The sequence below is a fragment of the Marmota marmota genome, unplaced genomic scaffold (assembly GCF_001458135.2).
Source record: "Marmota marmota marmota unplaced genomic scaffold, marMar, whole genome shotgun sequence".
NCBI classification, from domain to species: Eukaryota; Metazoa; Chordata; class Mammalia; order Rodentia; family Sciuridae; genus Marmota; species Marmota marmota.
The window spans coordinates 9,541,607-9,562,353 of record NW_026000119.1 but is presented as its reverse complement, the minus strand read 5'-3'; the positions used below and the strand labels follow the sequence as shown (position 1 = coordinate 9,562,353).

At 33.0% G+C, this 20,747-nt stretch overlaps 1 protein-coding gene and 1 non-coding gene across 4 annotated transcripts in view; both read right to left on the bottom strand.

Moving 5' to 3' along the window:
- Window positions 1-1,954: 1,954 nt before the first annotated feature.
- Window positions 1,955-20,747, bottom strand: part of Cdkl2 (cyclin dependent kinase like 2) — a 38,222-nt gene continuing 19,429 nt past the window's right edge. For 2 of the 3 annotated variants that reach the window (XM_048784838.1, XM_015499293.2), the window contains 11 exons: window positions 19,664-19,842; window positions 18,353-18,465; window positions 16,935-17,074; window positions 14,988-15,076; window positions 12,815-12,950; window positions 11,340-11,638; window positions 10,675-10,765; window positions 7,320-7,443; window positions 6,978-7,084; window positions 5,734-5,822; window positions 1,955-3,976 (listed from right to left, as the gene is read on the bottom strand). In XM_048784838.1, coding sequence (XP_048640795.1) covers window positions 5,757-5,822; window positions 6,978-7,084; window positions 7,320-7,443; window positions 10,675-10,765; window positions 11,340-11,638; window positions 12,815-12,950; window positions 14,988-15,076; window positions 16,935-17,074; window positions 18,353-18,465; window positions 19,664-19,842 — 1,344 coding nt within the window. In that variant the 3' untranslated portion in view covers window positions 1,955-3,976; window positions 5,734-5,756. The remainder of the gene's footprint in view (window positions 3,977-5,733; window positions 5,823-6,977; window positions 7,085-7,319; window positions 7,444-10,674; window positions 10,766-11,339; window positions 11,639-12,814; window positions 12,951-14,987; window positions 15,077-16,934; window positions 17,075-18,352; window positions 18,466-19,663; window positions 19,843-20,747) is intronic. The other variant, XM_048784839.1, reaches the window with a different exon arrangement.
- On the bottom strand, window positions 8,952-9,053 carry LOC125611090. The gene has a single exon (XR_007341214.1). It is a non-coding gene; the product is annotated as a small nucleolar RNA U13 (small nucleolar RNA).

Below are 20,747 nucleotides of genomic sequence, written 5' to 3'. Positions count from 1 at the left end.
CTTCAAAGTCAAATGCCTATAAAATCTGAACAATATTCCTACTTTTATAGGTATTAGTACCATTATCACATAGAAATCACTGTACTAGATTATGTGGAATAGAAATAGGTAAATAATTTGTTGTTCCTAATCTTTACAGACATTGAAAACTTAGTGAGGGAGAGACATTAGGTATTGTTCTTGCTACCACCCTAGTCTAAGGACAAGAAAACATGCTGAATTGAGATGTCACTTTAATTTCCCTGATTCTTTCTTATATTAATTCATGTTACCTGACAAAATATTTTCCAAAATTTTATTGTTGAACCTTCCTTGCTTCTACAGGAAATGATCCTGCAGGCTAAAGTAAAGAATGAAATAATTGAATAAGGTTATATAGTGGGGAAAATTAATTTTCACTGAAAACAAAATAAAATGATATTTTCTTGATAGTTTTGTTTTTGTTTTTGTTTCCAGGAATTGAACCCAGGGGCACTTAAAGCCATATCCCCAGCTCTTTGTATTTTTTGAGACAGTCTCGCTAAGTTGCTTAAGACATTGCTAAACTCCTGAGGCTGGTTTTGAACTTTCAATTCTCCTGTTGCAGCTTCCTGAGCAGAGTTTTTATTTTAAAGAAAATTTCTCTGCCAGTGCAGTGGTGCACACCTGTAATCCCAGTGACTCAGGAGGCTGAGGCAGGAGGATTGCAAGTTCAAAGCCAATAAAATAAAAAAATAAAAAGGGCTTGGGATGTGGCTCAGTGGTTAAGCACCCCTGGGTTCAATCCCTGGTACAAAAAAAAAAAGAGGGAAAAGAAAATTTCTCAGTGTATAATATATTCACTGTCAGCCATCCACAAACATCAATAAACACATAGCTCTAAATCACAAGTTATACACATGTGATGAGGTCAATATTTGTGGCAAAGTACCTCTCAGAAGTGCATGTTAAGAAGCAGATAAACTGTCTGTTAATTGCATTTTCAAGTTATTTCATGTTTTGATGCCATCAAGAGAAAACAATAGGTCCCTTTAGAAAGCAATATAATAAGATAATTTTTATAAAAATAGGAGAGTGTTAAGGGCTCCTTCCTAATGTAAACATACTTAACACAAAACAATAAAGAAAAATTCTTTTAGTCCAGTTCACCAAGACTAGCCTACAAGGTTAGAAGCGGTCCTCTGGTGGTTCTCTAATTCCCTGCCAGTGGTTTGCTTATACACAGGGTGATTAAAAAACAAGTCAACCACAATTTTCAGTCTAGTCTGACTCACAGCTGAGTATAATGCAGCCTTATATTATAGCACAACTAAGATAAGTGAACCAAAAAATAAGAAAAAAAAAAACATCTTCCATATCCCCATTTATTTTTATTTTTTTTATGGGTACATAAAAGGTGCTTTATTCACATGCTTAGTAGGTAAGAATGAACTAAATTTATCCTATGTATCAGTATAAACAGATCTCAAAAATAATGTAGAATTTAAAAGCAAATTCCAAAATAATACATGTAGTATGATATCACTTATATAATACTTTTTTTTAAGTTAAAATTCTTAATGAGAAAGAAGGATTTGTTTCTGTCAAGGTGGTCAAAACTGTTGGCAAGGATGGATTTTTATTCTTTATATTTATTTTTGGGCTCATTACCATATCCCCATTTAAACAGGAAGTCAGGCATCCCAAACAATCAGGGAATTTTTGATCAGAAGAACTGGGTTCTTAACCTGGGTCTGTCATAACTTTTGCCAGGTAGTCTTTATTTATTATTTTATCACTGTGCTATTTATATCACCAGCTATACAGTTAATTAACTGGTTGCCCCTATATTCAAATTTTCAACAACAAAAAAACAAATTAACATTATTTCAAACTAATTTATTAAATACCATACAGTGGGGTCTGGGTGTGTGTGTGTGTGTATAATTTTTAGTATCTTAATTAAATAAATATAAATTAAAACCACCTATGGAGCTTAGTTAGATAATATTTATTTATTTTAAAACATACACATACACTGCAAACCCATTGTCCCCCACTAGTACATATACATAGTTCATATTAGTGTATAACTAAATCATATCCTTGTAAAGGGAGAGTAAATAACCACAAACTGAAAACAAAGATTATTTTGGTTTAGTATCTACAGCCCTAGTTTGAAAAATCTTTTTTAATAGTTCTGCCAAGGTTTTAATCATATATGATCCTCAAGTTTCAACAAAGACTTGAGTATAAATGATTCTCAGTTTTTTCACAGATATTTAAATAGGCAAAAGATACCTAAGGAGAGTACAGAATTAGAAGGTAAATGACTTAGACCCTCAGAAATTGAGCTAATATTTTCACACTTCTCTTTACATAAACATAGCATTGAAATAAGCTGTTGTTGAGGACTGACTTTAAGTATTGTCTTCTTTCTAGATTGTAGAGTCTGTTGGCAATATTTTTCAAAGTAAAAATAAAATATTAGTATGAAGATCATTAATGCTGATATTTTAATTTTTTTTCAGCATTTTAGCCATACTAATCTAGTCAAATACCAGGTAAAAGGTTAAAAATAAAGCTTTTAAATCAAAACCAAATATCAATTTAATCATCACCTATAGACTTATATGTTGGAACCATTGATTTTGCTTCCTCTTGAATGTCCTAGTCTTTTGAGGCCCAAGTATCTAAGGCCAGAAGTTCAATGTTAAGTTCCTTGGAGTAATAAAGAAAAATTTAGTTAAATTCTTGGATTAATTCTAGTCAAAGGCTTTTAGGAAAAAACAACACACTTTTAATTGGCTAAGGCAAAAATTCTATTCAAATCCTGGTCTCCTTAACAACTGTTCTTTAAAAATGATAAATGCAGAGCATGACTGGAATCCTAGAAACAAGAATCTGGAGCTCAATTGGTCTAACTCTCCCACCTAAAATGTTGCACACCTGTGCAAAATGTGTGGTAAATGATGATGTACCTTGGAGAAAAGCTTTGGGAAGGCCTAAGCATTTGAGGCACAGAAACTTCTCTGGGTTCTAATATCACCCTCAAAATATCAGTGGACAAGAGTGGAGTCCGTAATAACAGACATTCCCTCCCTACAGTCTCTTTAGTCTCAACAGCAATTGGCCTAGACAAAAGTGATCAGCCTGATTAATAGGTAACCCTGCTTCCCATCACCTATTTCGTATGTGTAACTCTTTCCAGTGAGAAGTGCAGTATTCAACTTTAAGGTTCAGTACTCTATTCTCCTTTTCCTCTTGTTCCAATCATGTTCCTTCACACAGGAACATTAGCACCAAAATTTTACAACGCAGAGGACTACCAATGCCACAGCTGTACTGAGTCATTAGAAATAAAAAGTTTCTCTGTCAGATTTATATTAACGTAGTTCTTAGATCAGCAGAAAGGCCAGATTCCCACAATACACTGAATATTAACAACAATCACAGAAACCAATGATATATATCACTCCTGGACAGCAGTTACATATCACCTTAATGCCTAGAAACAAGATTTTCAAGTGTTTTTATAGGTAAAGTAAACAAAACATTTTATTTTACTGATCCTAGAGTTGTTTTCATTTTCTTCAACTGTAAACATTTACACAGATCACACAAGGTTAAATGCATGAATAACATGACCTTTTATAATGTGTCTCTTGCCTCCATTTTTAATCACTTTTAATCTTAGTAATTTAAATACACAATCTACTAATAGCAAATTCACATTCATGTAACAAGAACCATATTACTATTCTTTCATTGTCTATATCTTAAAATAGCAAGCATCAACAGACTGAAAAAGTAATAGGATAACAGTTGGGAAGGTGAACTTGTTCAATCTTCCTTTGAAACATTTGAAGGATGTCTTTGTCTTTCCTTCCTCTGCAAAGCAACTTTCTTAGAAAATGCAGGAAGTTCAGAAGGAAACAATGAATACCACGAATCTCTCCTCTTAGGATATTAGCACTCTAGTTGCAAGGAGATGTCATCTCAAATGCTATAGCAGCATCTAAAAGCACAGAATATTCCACCAAATATTTTATATTAAATATTTCTAGAAATTAATTTGTCTCACTCGCTTTCTCAAAATGTATACATTGATAACATTGGTGGGTACTATGTAGTCTAAGAAAACCTAGATTATATGTATTAAAAAGAAGATTTTAAAAACATTCTTTAGAATAACTATCAATCTAAATTATCTTGTATAGCACATTATCTTCTTTTATGCAAACAATGACTGATTTTGACAAAAGAGATGTAAGGTTTGTAGAGCCTGAAGTTTATACAGTTTACATGAATTAGTTGTTCACAGTTCACATGAACCAACTCAAATAAATGCATTGCTATTGTAGGGACAGACAAGGCAAGGCACCAAAGTTAGCAGGAAACAGTTTTATTTGGCTGCAGCCAGGTTCAGAGGGGACAGCTTTTACTATAAGCAATCAATCCCCTGAACCCCGAGTTCAGGTAGTTTCAGAGTTTTATAACCAGCATGTAAGGGGAGGAACTCAGAAGTTCAGGCTGCAGAAGTTCACATAAAAGCAGCTTTTTCTTTCACTGTTCTGGGCAAGTTAACCCTTCAAGGACAAAACCTGAGAAGGGGAGAACTTCTTCTCCCCTCTCTTTCCTCCCTCTGCCAGCTTTTACCATGGAGCCCAATTGGTAACTTCTCTTATATTAGAAATGTAGACATCTCTGTGAAGCTCCAGCTCAAGGCCAGAGGCCTTGTTTACACATTTCTACAAACTACTATACTGGATACATTTGTGAAAAACTAGTAAGGGGGTGTCTAGCATCTGGAATGCTGATTTCTTCCAGGCTAGCGGCCAAGTAAAATAGGGCAACATGAAAATAGGAAATTTATCTACATTGAACTCTTTTGTAGAGACTCATTTGCTGACAGTCTTAAAATCAGCCATAGTGAAGATTTCTGGAGAAGCCGAGTTAAATTTTTTTTTTTGTGGAGAATGGGGGTGCCACTACATTGCAAAGCCCTTTCCCTGGGTCTAGGAAGGGCTTGTGCAAATGAAGAATTAAAATTTAAGCTTTTTTCACTTCACAGGAAAGTGATCTTTGATATCACAGATATTCAAAATGCTTTGTGGAGATTAACAGATGAATTCCAATAATAAAATTTAAAGGAACCTGGCATTTTATTACAATATCGTATTTTACAGAGTTAATGAGATATTAAACATTGAATGACTTGCTTAAAGTAATCTAGCAAATTATCATTCCAACAGGTTTAAAATTTTTTTAGTACAAAAACACTTAAAAGTAATCATTTGGTATACTGCTGATCCCTCTTTATTGGGAAAGAGAATACCAAGTCATTGTTTAATTTATCTTGCTTGACAAGCCCACAGAACAAAATACTGAAAAGTAAGATAAGTATATAACCTTCTTCAGTACTTGTCACCCTGAATTCACATATTATGGCTAATAAAATTCAGATTAGTTCAAGATCAAGAGATATAAGATCTATTAAAAAAATTTTACTTTATAGACAAATGCTTTTGATTTTCTAAGTGGCACAACTTCCCTGGCAGGAGTTCTTATGAAATCAATAACCAGAGAATGTTTTGGCTGAAAATTTTCTTCAGAAAACCACAAAATATTTCTCATTAAAGGTGACACAGGGACTGGCTCAGTGGTAGAGCGCTTGCCTCGCACGTGTGAAGTATTAGGTTCGATCCCCAGCACCACAGGTACTTTTTTTTTTTTTAAAGTGACACAGCTTTAAGTATGAGAAATCAGACTTACCCCCTTCTGAACTAAAATAATTCTCAATGCTGGTGTTCCATCCGAGGCAAGTCGGCCTCTGAATCATCTGACAGGGGAGATCCTGATACCTATAAAATAATCAATCTTTATAGTTTCTCAGTAATTGTAAATGTCTCACTCCTCCAAAATACCAATTCTGGCTGTTTAAATATCAGATGCTTAGAATTAACTATTCATAGCTCAAGTTGCTTGCATGGGAAAGAATGAAGTCAGAGGACATTTTGGCCTTTAGTTTATACATACATTAAAAGATACTTCTAATCTGTCATTGTGTGCTATTTATTACAAAATTTATTATAAAACAAAAATAAAAACCATTTGAAATCATCATATTAAGACTTCAAAGCAACCATTATAACTGTGTTATATGAAGTAAAGGAAAATATACTTGAAATGAATGAAGGGTCAGGAATTCTTAGCACAGAAATAAAAGCTATTAAAAATAATCAAGTGGTTATTTTAGGATTAAAATATATACTATCTGAAATTTTTAAAATCTAACTGAATGGACTTAATAGTGGGACAGAGATAACAAAGTAAAATGTCACAGAACACGAAGAGAGGTAAAAGAAACTGTACAATCTGTAGAAAGAAAAAAGATTAGGGAAAAGTTAACAGAGTCTCAGGAACCTGTGAGAAAACATCAAAAGGTCTAACCTATGTTTTGTCATTAGACTCTCAGAAGGAAAGGAGCAGAAACATACATATTCTAAGGAACTAAAAGAAATTCTAGAAGTGGAAGATTATATGGAATAGAAAACGTTTAAATTAGGTAAAAGGATGGTCTTAGGAAAAAAAAATGTCAGGTAGACAATTCATTTTGAGAGATTAAGAAATGATTCCAGAGTTTTACTCTTTCAAAATGAGGTTTTAACTTTAGGGTTAATGCAGTAAAATACTACAAACTCCCACAAAGCCTATTGTTATACAAAGAACATACCTAGGCTATACACACACACACACACACACACACACACACACACACTCACTCACAGACACACATTTTTAACCTAAAAAAATGATTACTACCAGTTAGGAAATTTATATATAAATATTTATGCAATAAGATACTAACTGCAATGACATATAAAATGAGCTTTAGCAAGCAAAATCTTATAGATCAACAGAAAACCTGCCCAATTCTTAAGACCAAATTTTCCTTAAAATATAGTAAATATGTAAGAGACCCAAGTTTCTCTAATTTACAAAGAATATTTCAATACCTGATGTAAAGCAACACTGGGAGTATGGAGGTCAATAGCAGCCAGAGAAGGAATCCGAGATTCTGAAAGAATTTTGTTCTCTTTCTTTATTAGTCTAGAATTTCGAGCTAGATAAAAACAACCATAAACACAATGAAAAAAATATACATTTTTTTAGTTTTTCATATTCTACATCTGTCCCTCAATATGTATTTATTACACATAAATGAGTATATGTGTTTAATTACTTAAAATATGTAAGGTTACCATAAATTTTTTCTTAAATATTCTGTTAGTTTATTTACTACACATTTTACAATGTACACAAAAGGGCTGAAAAAATTAAAAGCATCATAAACATACCTATTCCTTCCAAGGCTCTTAGTTCAGGGAGATGATTATAGTTCAGTTCAGGCAAACGGACATCTGTCTTAGAATATTCCCTTCTTTTCTTATTTGCCTGAAGGAGGCTTTTTTCACTAGAGACCTAATTTGGTCAGAATTATTAACAGAAATAAATTAGCTTCAGGGTAAACTAGACTTTCTTTCTTTTGTAACGACTTTATTTGTATCCTAATGTTTATAGATTTAAAGAGCCAGAATAAAAAACTTTAAGGATATTAATAACATAGGAAACCATTTTACTCAATTATTCTAAACCTCCTCTTTACCAAATTTATTAAAATTGTTAACAAGTGGATAACCTGATTGTTCTACATTTCTCCTTTTCCCCGTGCCAACCTTCGGTATAAGTCCTGCCAAGAGTAAAAGGATAGAAGATGAAAATCAATACTCTGGTCTTTCAGGCTACCAAGGTCAGACCTAATAACACTTGGGCTTTTCAGCAAATAGTTGCCATTACATGTATTATAATAGAGCTCCCTTGAAATTAAAAGCTCTAAATTATTTTCATTTCCTGATTTTAAAAAAGTTTTTTTTTCCATCTTAACTTCCTCATGATAAAAATGGAAACTGAAAAACTAGTCCCTAGATTAAGTGGGTGCCAAGGACACTGGAATTTTGACATAATTCTCTAGCAAGCACAGCATAGCTAAATCCACATAGGTGTATTTCCTGCCTTTTATCTTACTATACCCACTTTTTCTCTCATAAAAGTTGTTTGCATCCCTGAGCACTCTCAAGTTGGAGATTGAGACAGAAAAGTCTCCTCTAACTTCCTCAGGAATGGCTTTGAATAAATCTGTTTTCTTCCACCAATTTGTGATTCCTGAATTTTGGTTGAGTGGTGAGCAGAACCTTCAATTCCAGTAGCATAATCACATCTCCTCCAATATTGATTCTTTCTTTCTCAATATAATCTTGTTACTTGTTTTCTGTATTTGGTCTTGTCTTGCTCCTTAGGGTTAGCATGATACTATCTTCCCAGGAAATATAGTTTATTTAGTAAAAAACTGTAACCTCAGTTATTTTCCTTGTCTTTTTTATTTTTATTACTTCATAGTTGATAAAGTCAGAAAACATCCAAAGTGAGGAATAGTAGTGTCACTTCAATTCTTCAATTTTATAAATTTGATATTTTTATAAACTTTTTCATTTAAGAATTGCAGAAACTACATTCTTTTCAACATCTTCAAAATAAATGGCACATAGAAATTATGTGACTTGACAAAAAACATATATGACAAAATCACATATATGTATGTGTGTATTTATATATACATATATATGATGAAATACACACACAACAAACATACACATAATGACATTAAGCCATAAAGATTCCTTGAGTACAAAAAATAAAATCAAAAAGTGAGTTCAAACTACCAGATTTACACATTCAAAGCATGACAAAAAAAAAACACATAATAATAAATGTTTGTATATTTATTCACATCCCAGAATTAGGGCATAAAGAGTGGGGAAAGTACAGATCTTTAATGCAGAAGCTGAAGAAAGTCTAGATTTAGTTCTGTCTGCATTAATTTTCATTAAGGAAAGACTCCAGTGGGTCTTTTCTCCACCATTTTTTTTCCACGTCAGATGGGTAATGTGCTGATGTTATAACAAGGTTTAGAGGGAGGCACATCTCAGACAAGAGCAGGACCCCCCAATCATCACACGTACGAACCGAAGGATCTTTTCTCCACCAATCTTTACCCCCTTTCTCGATTATCTTTTCCAAAGAAGAATAAATAAAAATAGGATCTAAAATTATTAGCCAGCATTGAATATGCAATGCCTGAAAGCAGTTGATATCAATTCTTAAAAAACAGTATTGAGCTAGCTACTTTTAAAAAGGTTTGCTGATTGAAATAATCTTCCAGAACAGACCAGGATTAAAAAATAAAAGAAATCAGTAGGGTATTATCAAAAAACAAAATGTCATGAGCACAGAAGTAATATACTAAGAATAATTAAAAGAAAAACAGCAATGTCCAGATCATGAGAGAGATGAAAAGACTGTATTTTTCATCTCTGAGGATAATGAGTAGAGAAATTAGTGGAAAAAATACTGTTTGGGAAATATATCCATACCTCTTCTTTCTATGTAAAAAGAATTTACTTATTCTCCACATTTCTTAAGTCCCACCCCTCTCTTTTTCTGGGGTTCTAACAAGGCCTTATGCATGCTAAGCACAAACTCTACCACTGAGCTATACTCCTAGCCCCTCTTAAGCAGCCTTACTGGGCTAAACATTATTCTCAGGAATGGAGTATAGAAGTGAAGAAAACATCACAAATTACTGACATGGAAGCTTACACATTGTATTTTTGAGGAGACAGACTATACATAAAAATGAGCATATAGAGGATGCAGATATAGGTAATGAAAAAAAAAAACTAAGGAAGGAGAAGAGATAGAGGGTAATGAGAAAAAATGAGTCACAATATTAAAGAAGAACTCACCATAAGGTTTTATGTGTACTAAAGAGGAGAAAAAGTACACATAGTGGGTTATCTGGAGGAACAGAGCTCTAAATGTTAAGTGTAAAAGCCCAGAAGAACGCATGGCCATATTTCAGGAATAACAAGGAAATCAGCATGGTCAGAACAGATTGATAAAAAGAAAGGAAACAGAGGTAGGATTAAAAGGGCAGGGGGCTTTCATCATGCAGGAACTTGATGGCCCCTTAAGGACTTTGGCATTTACTCAGAAAAGAGAAGTCAATGAAAGATTTTGAACAGAAGAATGATGATGATTTGACATCGTTTATAAAAGCAGCATTCTGGAGGTTATGTTGAGAATAATAATGCTCCTTCCTGTGCTATCTCTGAACCTTAGTCATGCTTTGAATACTAAAATCTGATAGCATGTTTTTAGTTTGCTGATTTTTTAGACCAAAAGTTCCATGGAGAGAGACTGACTTAATTCTGGTGTCTTATATAAAATAGATGATCAAGAAATATTTGTTAAATGAATAAAAAAATACTTTCACCAGAAATCTGGTGTGGGTAAGATAATGAGATAATTTCTCTTTTCATTTATTCTAAAAAAAAAGAACTGACTGATTGGCAAGCATTAAGAAAATTTACTATGCTTCCATAAACAAGCAAATGGCATTATAACAACATCCTTCAGGCTTATTTAAATTTTAGGATTCTACATCATGACTATGACAGGACGATTTTTGCATAATTAAGGTTTCACTTTATGACTCTAAATACAATTCTCAGTTCTTAACTGTCATACTGAATATTATACAAGTCTAGAACTGACTAGTGCTTGCTCTTCTTCGACTGGGAACAGTTTACTTACTGATGTCACATTAATATTATAAATTCCTGATGGAGAATGTTTATTTGGTTTAACAAATGGAATACAATACTTCTTAGTTTTCTCATCCACTCTGCAAAAAAAATTAAAATCAATAATTATTATTTTCAAGCACAAAACCAAATGACACAGCACCAAGTGTTACGCAGTTTAATCAGAATTTGATGCCTATCTTCAAATATATATTACATATAAATCTAGTGAAGCATTCTATAATTTATCACTTGACTCATGCCTTCCTCACAGCCTCAACTCCTACCTTTTAGCAAAATTTACTTTTCTTTTAGCAAAATTCCCAAAAGGTGCTTCCTTTTACCACCAAGTGCCAATAGACAAACTATGCAGCAGCAGACCACCAAAACAAATTTCTTATTACAATAACATTCTTTCATATTATAGTCTAAATAGTTGTAAATTCTCTTCACCTTAAATCATACAATTCTACTTCCTTAGGACTCAGGTGAATTTTGGGTACAAATCCTAATAATTTTCATCATACAAGTCAAAAAGTTTTGCAACAACAACCTAACAAGTATAAATAGCATCTATAATTCTACGAGTAAAACAATGTGAATGAATCAATAAACATTATCATTTGCAAATAGATCTCTTAGCAATTTTTTTAGTCTTACTTTCCTAATTCATACCTGTAACTCTGTACACCTGAGATATTTCCCATTCCAGAATTAACACCAGGAGCAACTGCTGAAAGATTGTGTATAAGTGGGGGGATTGCTGTGCTTGGATTCCTTGTGTGGTTCACGCTGACATTGCTGCAGTCTCTGAGGCTTGTGGAAGGCACTGTTTTGATGTGGCTTATCCTATTTCCATGGAGATACCTGGCATTTGAACCTCTATTGCCTTTTTCAACTTTCTCTCCATCGATTTTTGATCCTTTTATTTTAAATACCTTAGAATTCTTAACTTTGGGATCAGCATTGGTATCCTAAGCATGAATAAAAATATTAAGGTTAGTGATCTGAAAAGAAAGAAAATTACCTCTTCTTATGTAGTACTTACTTGTTGCCTCAAGCAGAATTTCACAGGTATCACCTTTTTGTAACCATTATCTTTAATCTACCTATAGAATTAAAAATGAAACCCACATTCTTATTCACATATTTATTGTGAAAATACAAAAAGAACCAAAATGTAACACTAATTGATAATATATTTGGATATGTGTGCATATGGTATCTGTATATGGTGTATATGAATTTCAGTGGGGAAAAAAAAGTGAAAGAGGAATTAAGAAAGCTACTTTTCTCACCTCTATGCTCCCTGACTCTGAGGGTAGTGAATTCAAATTACCTTATTAAGAACAGATCCTGAGTACCTTAGCCAGAAAAGCAAATTTAAATATTCAAATTTCAATTTTATAATGCTCCAATTTATATAAAATTCTAAAACAATATTTTTTTCTCACATCATTTAAGGAGAAAGAGTGGTGTGTGTGTGTGTGTGTGTGTGTGTGTGTGTGTGTTTGCTCCCTATATGTATGTATGTTTGCTCTCCCTGTGTGGGTGGACACATACAAGCATGTGTCTAGGTGTTCTTAGATGAGCATATGGAACTGAATTTCTCGGAAGAAGCCACATCTATATTAAAGATCCTGCAGACTATTTGAATTTGGATGACTACAACATTATGATTATGGAGAGATGGAATGTAGGTCATGAGCCAAAATTATCTTGAGCTGTCTTTTGAGCCATTTACTTTCAACCTCTGTATCTGACCTAACATCCTCATGACTCTTAGGTAAAACTCTTAGAATGTATTACTAGGCTTAGCAGACCTCTAGCCTCCAAGAACCCCAGAGTTAAAAATGCTATAATATCTGAAACCTATAAAAGAGATTTCTCCTTCTGCTGTAGCTCATCTACCTAGACTCCACCAACATAATTTTATGTTAACAACTTTAATTTCCTGACAAGAATTATTATAGTTTCCTGGTATACACTGGCATTAAAAACATACTAAGTTTGTTTTAAACTGGCAATATCTGTAGGGAAGATACATTTTTAACAAATAGGCTAACAGTTAAGAACTTGTTCACCACTCAGAAAACTTCTAAAAGCTTCATTTCCTCCCACAAAAATTAATTTAAAACATAGACATTTACCTGTACCACCAGCATTTTTCTTTCTTCACCTAAGGAATCATCTTTTTCCTTTTCCTTCTTTCTGTTTTGGGATTTTTTAGATAAAGAAATATTCCTGGCATCTTTCTGTATTTTTAATTGTAGTTCCTGAGAAAACCTATACAGAAAAATACATTCTTCAATAAAATGAAATTGTATGAAACAGAGAAACCTAGAAAAACAATTGATTTTCAAGATAATTGTTGAAAATCTCACCCTTCAATCAAGGGTGAGACTAGAATATTTTATTTAAAATAAGAAAAATGATGGCCTAGATCAACAGTTAAGGAAGGGTAGTCTATAGATCTGTAGGGATCCCTGAGTATCATTCAGGAGGTTCACAAAGTCCAAGATATTCTGTTTTGTTTTATTTATTTATTTAGATACTGGGATTGAACCCAGGGGGCACTCAGCCACTGAGCCACATTCCCAGCCTTTTTATTCTTTATTTTGAGACCCTGTAAGTTGCTTAGGGCCTTGCTAAATTGCTTAGGCTGGCTTTGAACTTGTGATCCTCCTGCCTCAGCCTCCTGAGTTGCTGGGATTACAGGTGAGCATCACCATGCCTAATACAAGCTATTCTTATCTTAATATGAAGATATTGTCTGTATGCTATAAAAACAATGGGGGGAAAACCTGCCAGCACCTTGCCAAGAATTAGAACACTGGCACCAAACTATACCAGAAGTCATTTTCTTCATTGTCATGCATTTTCAGTTAAAAAAAAAAGCAGTAAAACAGTTTTACTTAAGAATGACCCTGATAAGGCAGTGAAAAGTATTAATTTTATAAAAGCTAAACCCTGTTTTCATATTCTATGTGACAAAATGGTAATATGCATAAAGCATCTATTATGAACCAAAGTGCAATGATCATTTTAAGAAAAGCACTTGTATATTGTTTGAGATACATACTACAAACTTTTTCATAGAACAATATTTTTACTTGAAAGAAAGAATGACAGAAAACTGATGGTTAGTTAAATTTGGGGGAGGTGGCAGACATTTCTTTTAGAAAATAAAAAAATGGTGAATAATATATTTCAATAATAAAACTCAAGCTTTCATGTTAAAATTAGAATTCTGTTGAACTTTTGATCTTAAAAGCTTCCCAATGATTCAAAACAGTTTTATGATGAGATGGAATATGACATTTTTTATATTGTACAATGAAATTTATCAATATTTTCCAAATGATTAATGCATGGTGTTATAAAAGCAAGGATGATTAAAAAGACCCACTTAAAAAAATAAGAAAGATAAATAGATTTTAATGCAACAGAGGAAAAACAAGTTCATTGATACAGTTTCGGATTTCAGAGTGACCAACCTTTAAGAAACTACCACTGCCAAGTTTGAGTATATCAGAATTTGATATAAAATTTAAAAACACCCACAACTACCCAAAAAGGCTGTTAAAATTTTCTTCCATTTTTCCAATCACATGTTTGTGTAAGGCCAGAGTTTCTTCATATATTTCAACCAAAAAATATAGCACAATTAATTGAATATAAAAGCAAGCAAACGTAAGAATCTGGTTATCTTCTACTAAGCTAAATATTAAAAAGATTTGCAAAAATATAAGGTGATATAACTGCCACTCATCTGATTATTTTTTTTGTTCTGTCAGCTGCACTGATGCCAGCACCTGGAGCAGCACGGTAGCTCTAGAGACTATGCCAGTAGCTACGACACCCACAGATTTGACCTTACAATCTCCAGCACATCAGCAGTGTCAGCAATATCATAGCACCTGTTGTGGCTTTGAGTTTACCAGCAACAGGAGATGGCACCTTTGTAACTACATCAGCACAGAAGATAATGGCATCACATAGCTGGTAGCAACATAGGAATCAGTGACCTGAATGGCAGATGTCACCACAGGGAAAATGGGGGCGGGGGGCATGAAATAATGCTTCTTGAAAACTAGAAGCACCAGTTTAGTAAGCATAGGAGACTATCCCTAAGAACTGCATTATTACTAAGGGTGAACAACTGCATTATTACTAAGGGTGAACTCGGGTAGGATGGTAGATTCTTTAGTCCTGCAAAAACAGGTGACAACAGAAATAAGGAAAATGCTGTCTGTGACTATGCAGAAGCCTTACTTAAATCCTAGATTATTAAGGCCTGGAAAACATGGGTTAGTACTATACCTCTCCGCAAATCTATCCATTTGAAAGAAATCATGGTGTAGCAGCTCAGCACAGAAAGGCCTTTTGTCTGGGTCAACATGTAAGCATTTCTAAAAAATTAAGAACACAAATAATTCTTATCCAAGGAAAACTTCCTACATTTAAATTTCCAAACACACACAAAAAAAAATAAAAAAGAAAAATCCTACTCATAGCCAATGAATTTTAAACATCTCTAACTAAGGATGAAGAAAACAGCACAAATCCATAAAATGATCATCAATGGTTGCTAATATCACTCACATACACACACACCATACACACACACATACACACACAGCACCATATATTCAGTAGCATTAGATGAAAATATACAAACTCCTAGGATGTAGTCTTGTCAAAAAAATAACCTGATTCTGATCAAGCTATAGCTTTACTATAGTTTATAAGAAATAAAGGACACAGGAACATGCTGAACCATATCATGGGGAAAGTTAATGGGACACACAACCTAGTTGCTTCAACAAATTGCAGAATTTAAACAAAAAAGAAAGAATAAAAGAAGCTTATAAATTGTCTTAAAAGACTTATCAACCAATCTATTGCAATCTATAACCTTCATTTGGATTCTAATTTAAACTATAAAAAATTATATAACAGTTAAAACTTTGGACAATGATTATATATTTTGTGATACTAAGGAATTATTGTGAATTTTTAAAAATTAGATCTACTGAGATTGGAGGGGGAAAAGACCTACTCTGTACTTCTTATTGTACTAGGTGCTTTACATAAATCATTTTATTTTAATGCAAGTTTCACTGTGATACATTGAAACCCCTCAATGTCAATAAAAATAAAAGGGTCTTAGTAAGTAGCTTTAAGTAAATAAGTTCTACAAATAATTATAAGCTTAATATATAACTGAAATAATATAATGTTGGGTATTTGTTTCAAAATACTCCAAGGAGGGAAAAAACGTTGAAGTTGAGTATGGATGGGTTAGCCATGATTATAAAAAGGTTGGTAATTGCTGAAACTAGATGAAAAGAATGTCTGGGTTTATTCTATGACTATTTTTTCTTTTCTATTTTTAAAATTTTCTATAATAAAACCTTTTAAAATTATATGATTCTACTTAAGGGATTTATGTTGGACAGTATTTTAACTTTTATTCCCTTTTAAATCTCTTTACAGACAGGTGATGAAGCTGGTCTCAATGACAAATGCTTAATCTATTAGATAGGTAAAAAGTACAAACATACTATTCTAAAAACTTATTATCATTAGTTATAAGCTTACTAAACTTTTTTTTTAATGAGTTAAAGGAAGCAAAAAGACATCTTGGGGAAATGTTCTAGGATCCTGGCACTTGGAGATAATTATTTTAACAATATTCTGAATGAGTCTAAGTAATGAGAACTATTTGAGCTAATAATTGTATACGGTCAACTTTTAGAAATAATTTGATACAGTGAAAATCTCCCTAATCTCTTCATCAATTAGATACAAGCAACAATAGTGGTTAGTTTCAGTAAATCCAGAATCTAAACAGAATAGGTCATGATCCTATGCCCTACACACTTTATTTTTTTCCTAATTTTCTAACTTTATTTTTATTTTCTTATTCTACTTTTCTTCTAATTTCCACTTAAAATATAAAATTTTTATGTTTTTTTGATGAGAATGTTAACATTGCTATGAGAATGTCTGAAGACTTAAAAAAAAAAACATGCTATATAACACTAATTGTTATCTTAGTGAGTTTAAAACAGGTAACATTTTCAGGTTTTTATCTGAAGTTTCTACACTAATACACACCAAAGTATTTAAATTCTTCCTTAATGTACAAAAACAAAAGATCATGAGCAAATTGTTGACCAAAAGATCAACTAGACAAAAGAGAGAACCAATTCTACGTAATACATACATTTCCTGTCAGAGAGTGAAAAGAAAAAATACGACTACCTTTGCTAAATCTATCACAACGTCAGAGAGCTTAGGATAGCGTCTTTCAAGAGGTTCTGTTTCCTTGATTTCAGGCAATCTTACTCCAGCAAACACAGGATTTTTATAAAACAACTCCTGATGTCTTGGAATTAAATTACCTAGAAGTGAAAACAGCACACGTCTCTGTCATTATACATGAAATGATGAAGGGACAACTTATGTGGAGGAGAGGAAATCGTGGAACACAGCTTCAGGAGTTTGGGACTCTCTCAGCATGCAAAATCAACCAAAAATAGAGCTGTTATTGTAATGACACATGGCAGTCTTTATAGTGGCTTTGACATAGTCAACTCAAGGAAGTAACATCATTATCTCAACTCATCATTTAGAAAAATTCACAAGCTGCTATAAATAGAACTGAAATGTGAGAACACAGGTAAAGAATATTGTATAGCTTCCCAGATATAAGTACCAGTATTTTATTTCTAACAACAGAACATAATGGGTTGACCAAAACAACTAAAATATAGTCATGTAGACAGAATCTAATCTAAATAAATCAATTCCTCCCTTTATGAATTTAATTTTTAGTAAACTGATTTTACACCTGAATCTAAGGTCATATTTGAGCATTTCACTTTTCTCACAACTTTAATATGTAAACATATATATTTATGTTTCCATAAGAAATTATTTATTGCTTATTGAATTTCTCATCTGGAAACGTAAAATCAAATAGTTACCAAGTGTTTCCCATTATTTTCATCTTCCAAGCTCTATCTCTGAACATTTATTGATACTTGAGCAAATGAAAGACTCTGATTGTCTAGCTCTGAAACTTTATCCAAAGTGCTAACAGCAAAAGTCAAAGATGGGACTGAGGTTATGGCTCAGCGGTAGAGCACTCGCCTCGCACATATGAGACCCTGGGTTCAATCCTCAGCACCACATAAAAATAAATAAGTGAAATAAAGATATTGTGTCTAACTACAACTAAAAAATAAATATTTTTAAAAGGTCAAAGATGAAGCAAGATTACCTTCAAAGTCTCTGTGTCTCTCATTTTGAGAATGAGGATATTGACTGTATTTCACCAAATGTTTACTGACCAGGGATGATAATTATTTGTATTCTCTCTACATGTGATTAACTGAATGTACAAGTACAGAAAATGGACAACCTCTGCTCTTTTTCTTCTCTGTTGACAGGAGGGGGAGGTGAGCCTGATTAAGAGCATGTGTCAGATAAACCAAAACCATACTGGGTCAGGGAGACTCACACACACACCTGCATATATGATATATGTTTTCCTATTCATGCCCTACCTTCACTTAGAATAGATACCCTCTTTAATATACAAACAACTTTAAAAACCAATACAAACACACAGGAAAAAAAAAACTTCTAGAATTTAAAATGCAAATGCATAATCTTACCTAAACACACCATAATATGATATAGCTGATCAATATCAGAATCTCCAGGAAATAGTGGTTCTCCCATGAACATTTCAGTTACTAGACAACCAATGGCCCACACATCAACAGCCCTGAAAGAAATGCAATGTGGTGTAAAATTTGGCATCCTAATATGTTTATTATATCTGAATCTATTCTGCATATTAATACTTTATATTTTGGATATTGAGAATAATAGTATTAAGCCTTAAACTATCCATAAAAAGACATTCATCTAAAGTTAAGACCTCTCTCAATTTTAATAAGTGAGATTTCCAGAAGCTTTGATCATGTGGCCTAAGAGGGAAAAAGCCTCTGAAAAGATAAAACACTATTACCTGTACTTTGTTCTAATAAGGCTCTCAGGCTTCCATTCAGTCAATTCATTATTTGTTTACATGCAACTCTAACAAGGTCATTTCATTCTTTGTTTCATAGAAAAAAGAAAAACACAGCAGAAAAAGATGATTGCTAAAGACAAATGCAATAACAGCAGGTCCTGAAGGCTAACGGGGAGACATTTTTTTTTTTAATCTTAAAAATTAGTCATAAAAACTTAAATAATATGTTAGTTTCATTTAACATAGGAACAACTATCTTGATGTTTCTTAAGGTCATTGCTGAATTAGAAAATGTTACAAAAAAAATGCAGCATGGCTATAAAATGTGAACTTAGAGCAATTAAGAAAATATTAAGGACATTTAATAAACTCTAAAAACAGAGAATAGTAGAAAATATTTTAGAAAGATTTCTATCAAAGCAGTAAAACTTATAATTCTCCCTTCTTTGAAGATTTGAAGACACTTGTGTTTTAAGAACATTTTGTTCAATTTATTTTTACTCCCACCCTTGTCTCATTGAGACACTACCTTGTCTCTTTTCAACAGTGTCAGACTTACCCAATTAATATTGGTCTCTTTACAAGTGATAAATATACATATTTCTGACCTATTACCAAAAGCAGACCATTTATTTACAACTTAATTTCCCCACCTTTAAAATGAATAAACCCACTCCAATTTCACAGGAATTTTGCTTGTTTGCAGTGCTGGGGGTTGAACCCAGGGCTTAGGGCATGCTGCGGAAGGGCTCTTCCACTGAGCCACACCCCAGCCCTCATGAGAATTTTTAAAGGAAATGTATCAAATGATTACAAATCATTTTATTAACTTCCCTCAACTCAAGCCTTCCTTTCAGTGTTAGAAGAATCATTTATTATATTGTAAAGATACTTTGTTTTATCAAGAAAAAAAAATTAAAATCACTCCCTCTCAGTACTGATGTCTTACTTGCCGTACTTGACATCACCAACCAAGAGTTCTGGAGCTCTGTACCAGCGAGTTGCCACATAATCAGTATAAACCTCTCCTGGAGCAGCCAAAGTCCGTGCAAATCCAAAGTCACATAACTTGACGACACCAGACTGGGAGACTAAAATATTCTCTGGCTTTATGTCTCTGTGTATGATCTAAAACAAAAAGAAGAGGACAAAATATGGTAAACAAAAATTAATTATTTACAAGAGCACCTACCATGAGTGGGAAACTGATTTTTATCCCTATAAAGAATAGAAAATAATGCATACAAATTGTTACTGACTTTTAAGAAACTGAGACCTAGCTGGGCAAGAAAAAACATTCATGCTTGAGTATTTAAATAAAATACTCAAACACAAAAAAATACTTACATTATTAATCAACAAACCAACTGGCTAATAACTAATCTCAAAACTAAAAAAACTCTCATTGAAGACTAGGGGTGGTAAGAAAAAATTTTATGAAAGGGGCAGGTTCTATAACAGGCCTTTAATACTGAGTATGATCTGGATAAATGTAGGAAAAAAAGAGCAATCCAAGTGAATGTAACAAGGAAAGCAATAAATAATAAGCCTTAAATTACCATAAAAGGACATTCCTCCAAAGTTAAGAGCTTTAACTCTCAGTTTAATAAGTGAGATTTTAATAAGTGAAATACAGAAACTGTGGTAAAATGTTTTGTTTTTTTCCCCCCAACTAAGCACAGGCCAGCCTGGGAAGTTCGACTTTGTGTCAATATCCTGGGGACCCATGGAAGTGAGGTGACCAATATATTGTTTAAAGGTGATGCCTGTGATAAACAAGCTAAATCAGAGAGAACCACTAGAAGGAGAGAGAAGAGAAAAGGGACAAATATGAGGTGATAAAGGCCTAAATGAGGCTGGTGCTCAGAAGAATACAAAGGAGAATATATAATTTAGAAATACCTTAAAATCAAGAATCAATAGAATTTAGGAGTAATCTCAGATGTTTTATTTAAATCTGAGAATCTGCAATGGTAGTCCCATTACCGAAAGTAGAAATATCTATAAATTTTAATGGAATGATTAGCTTACTT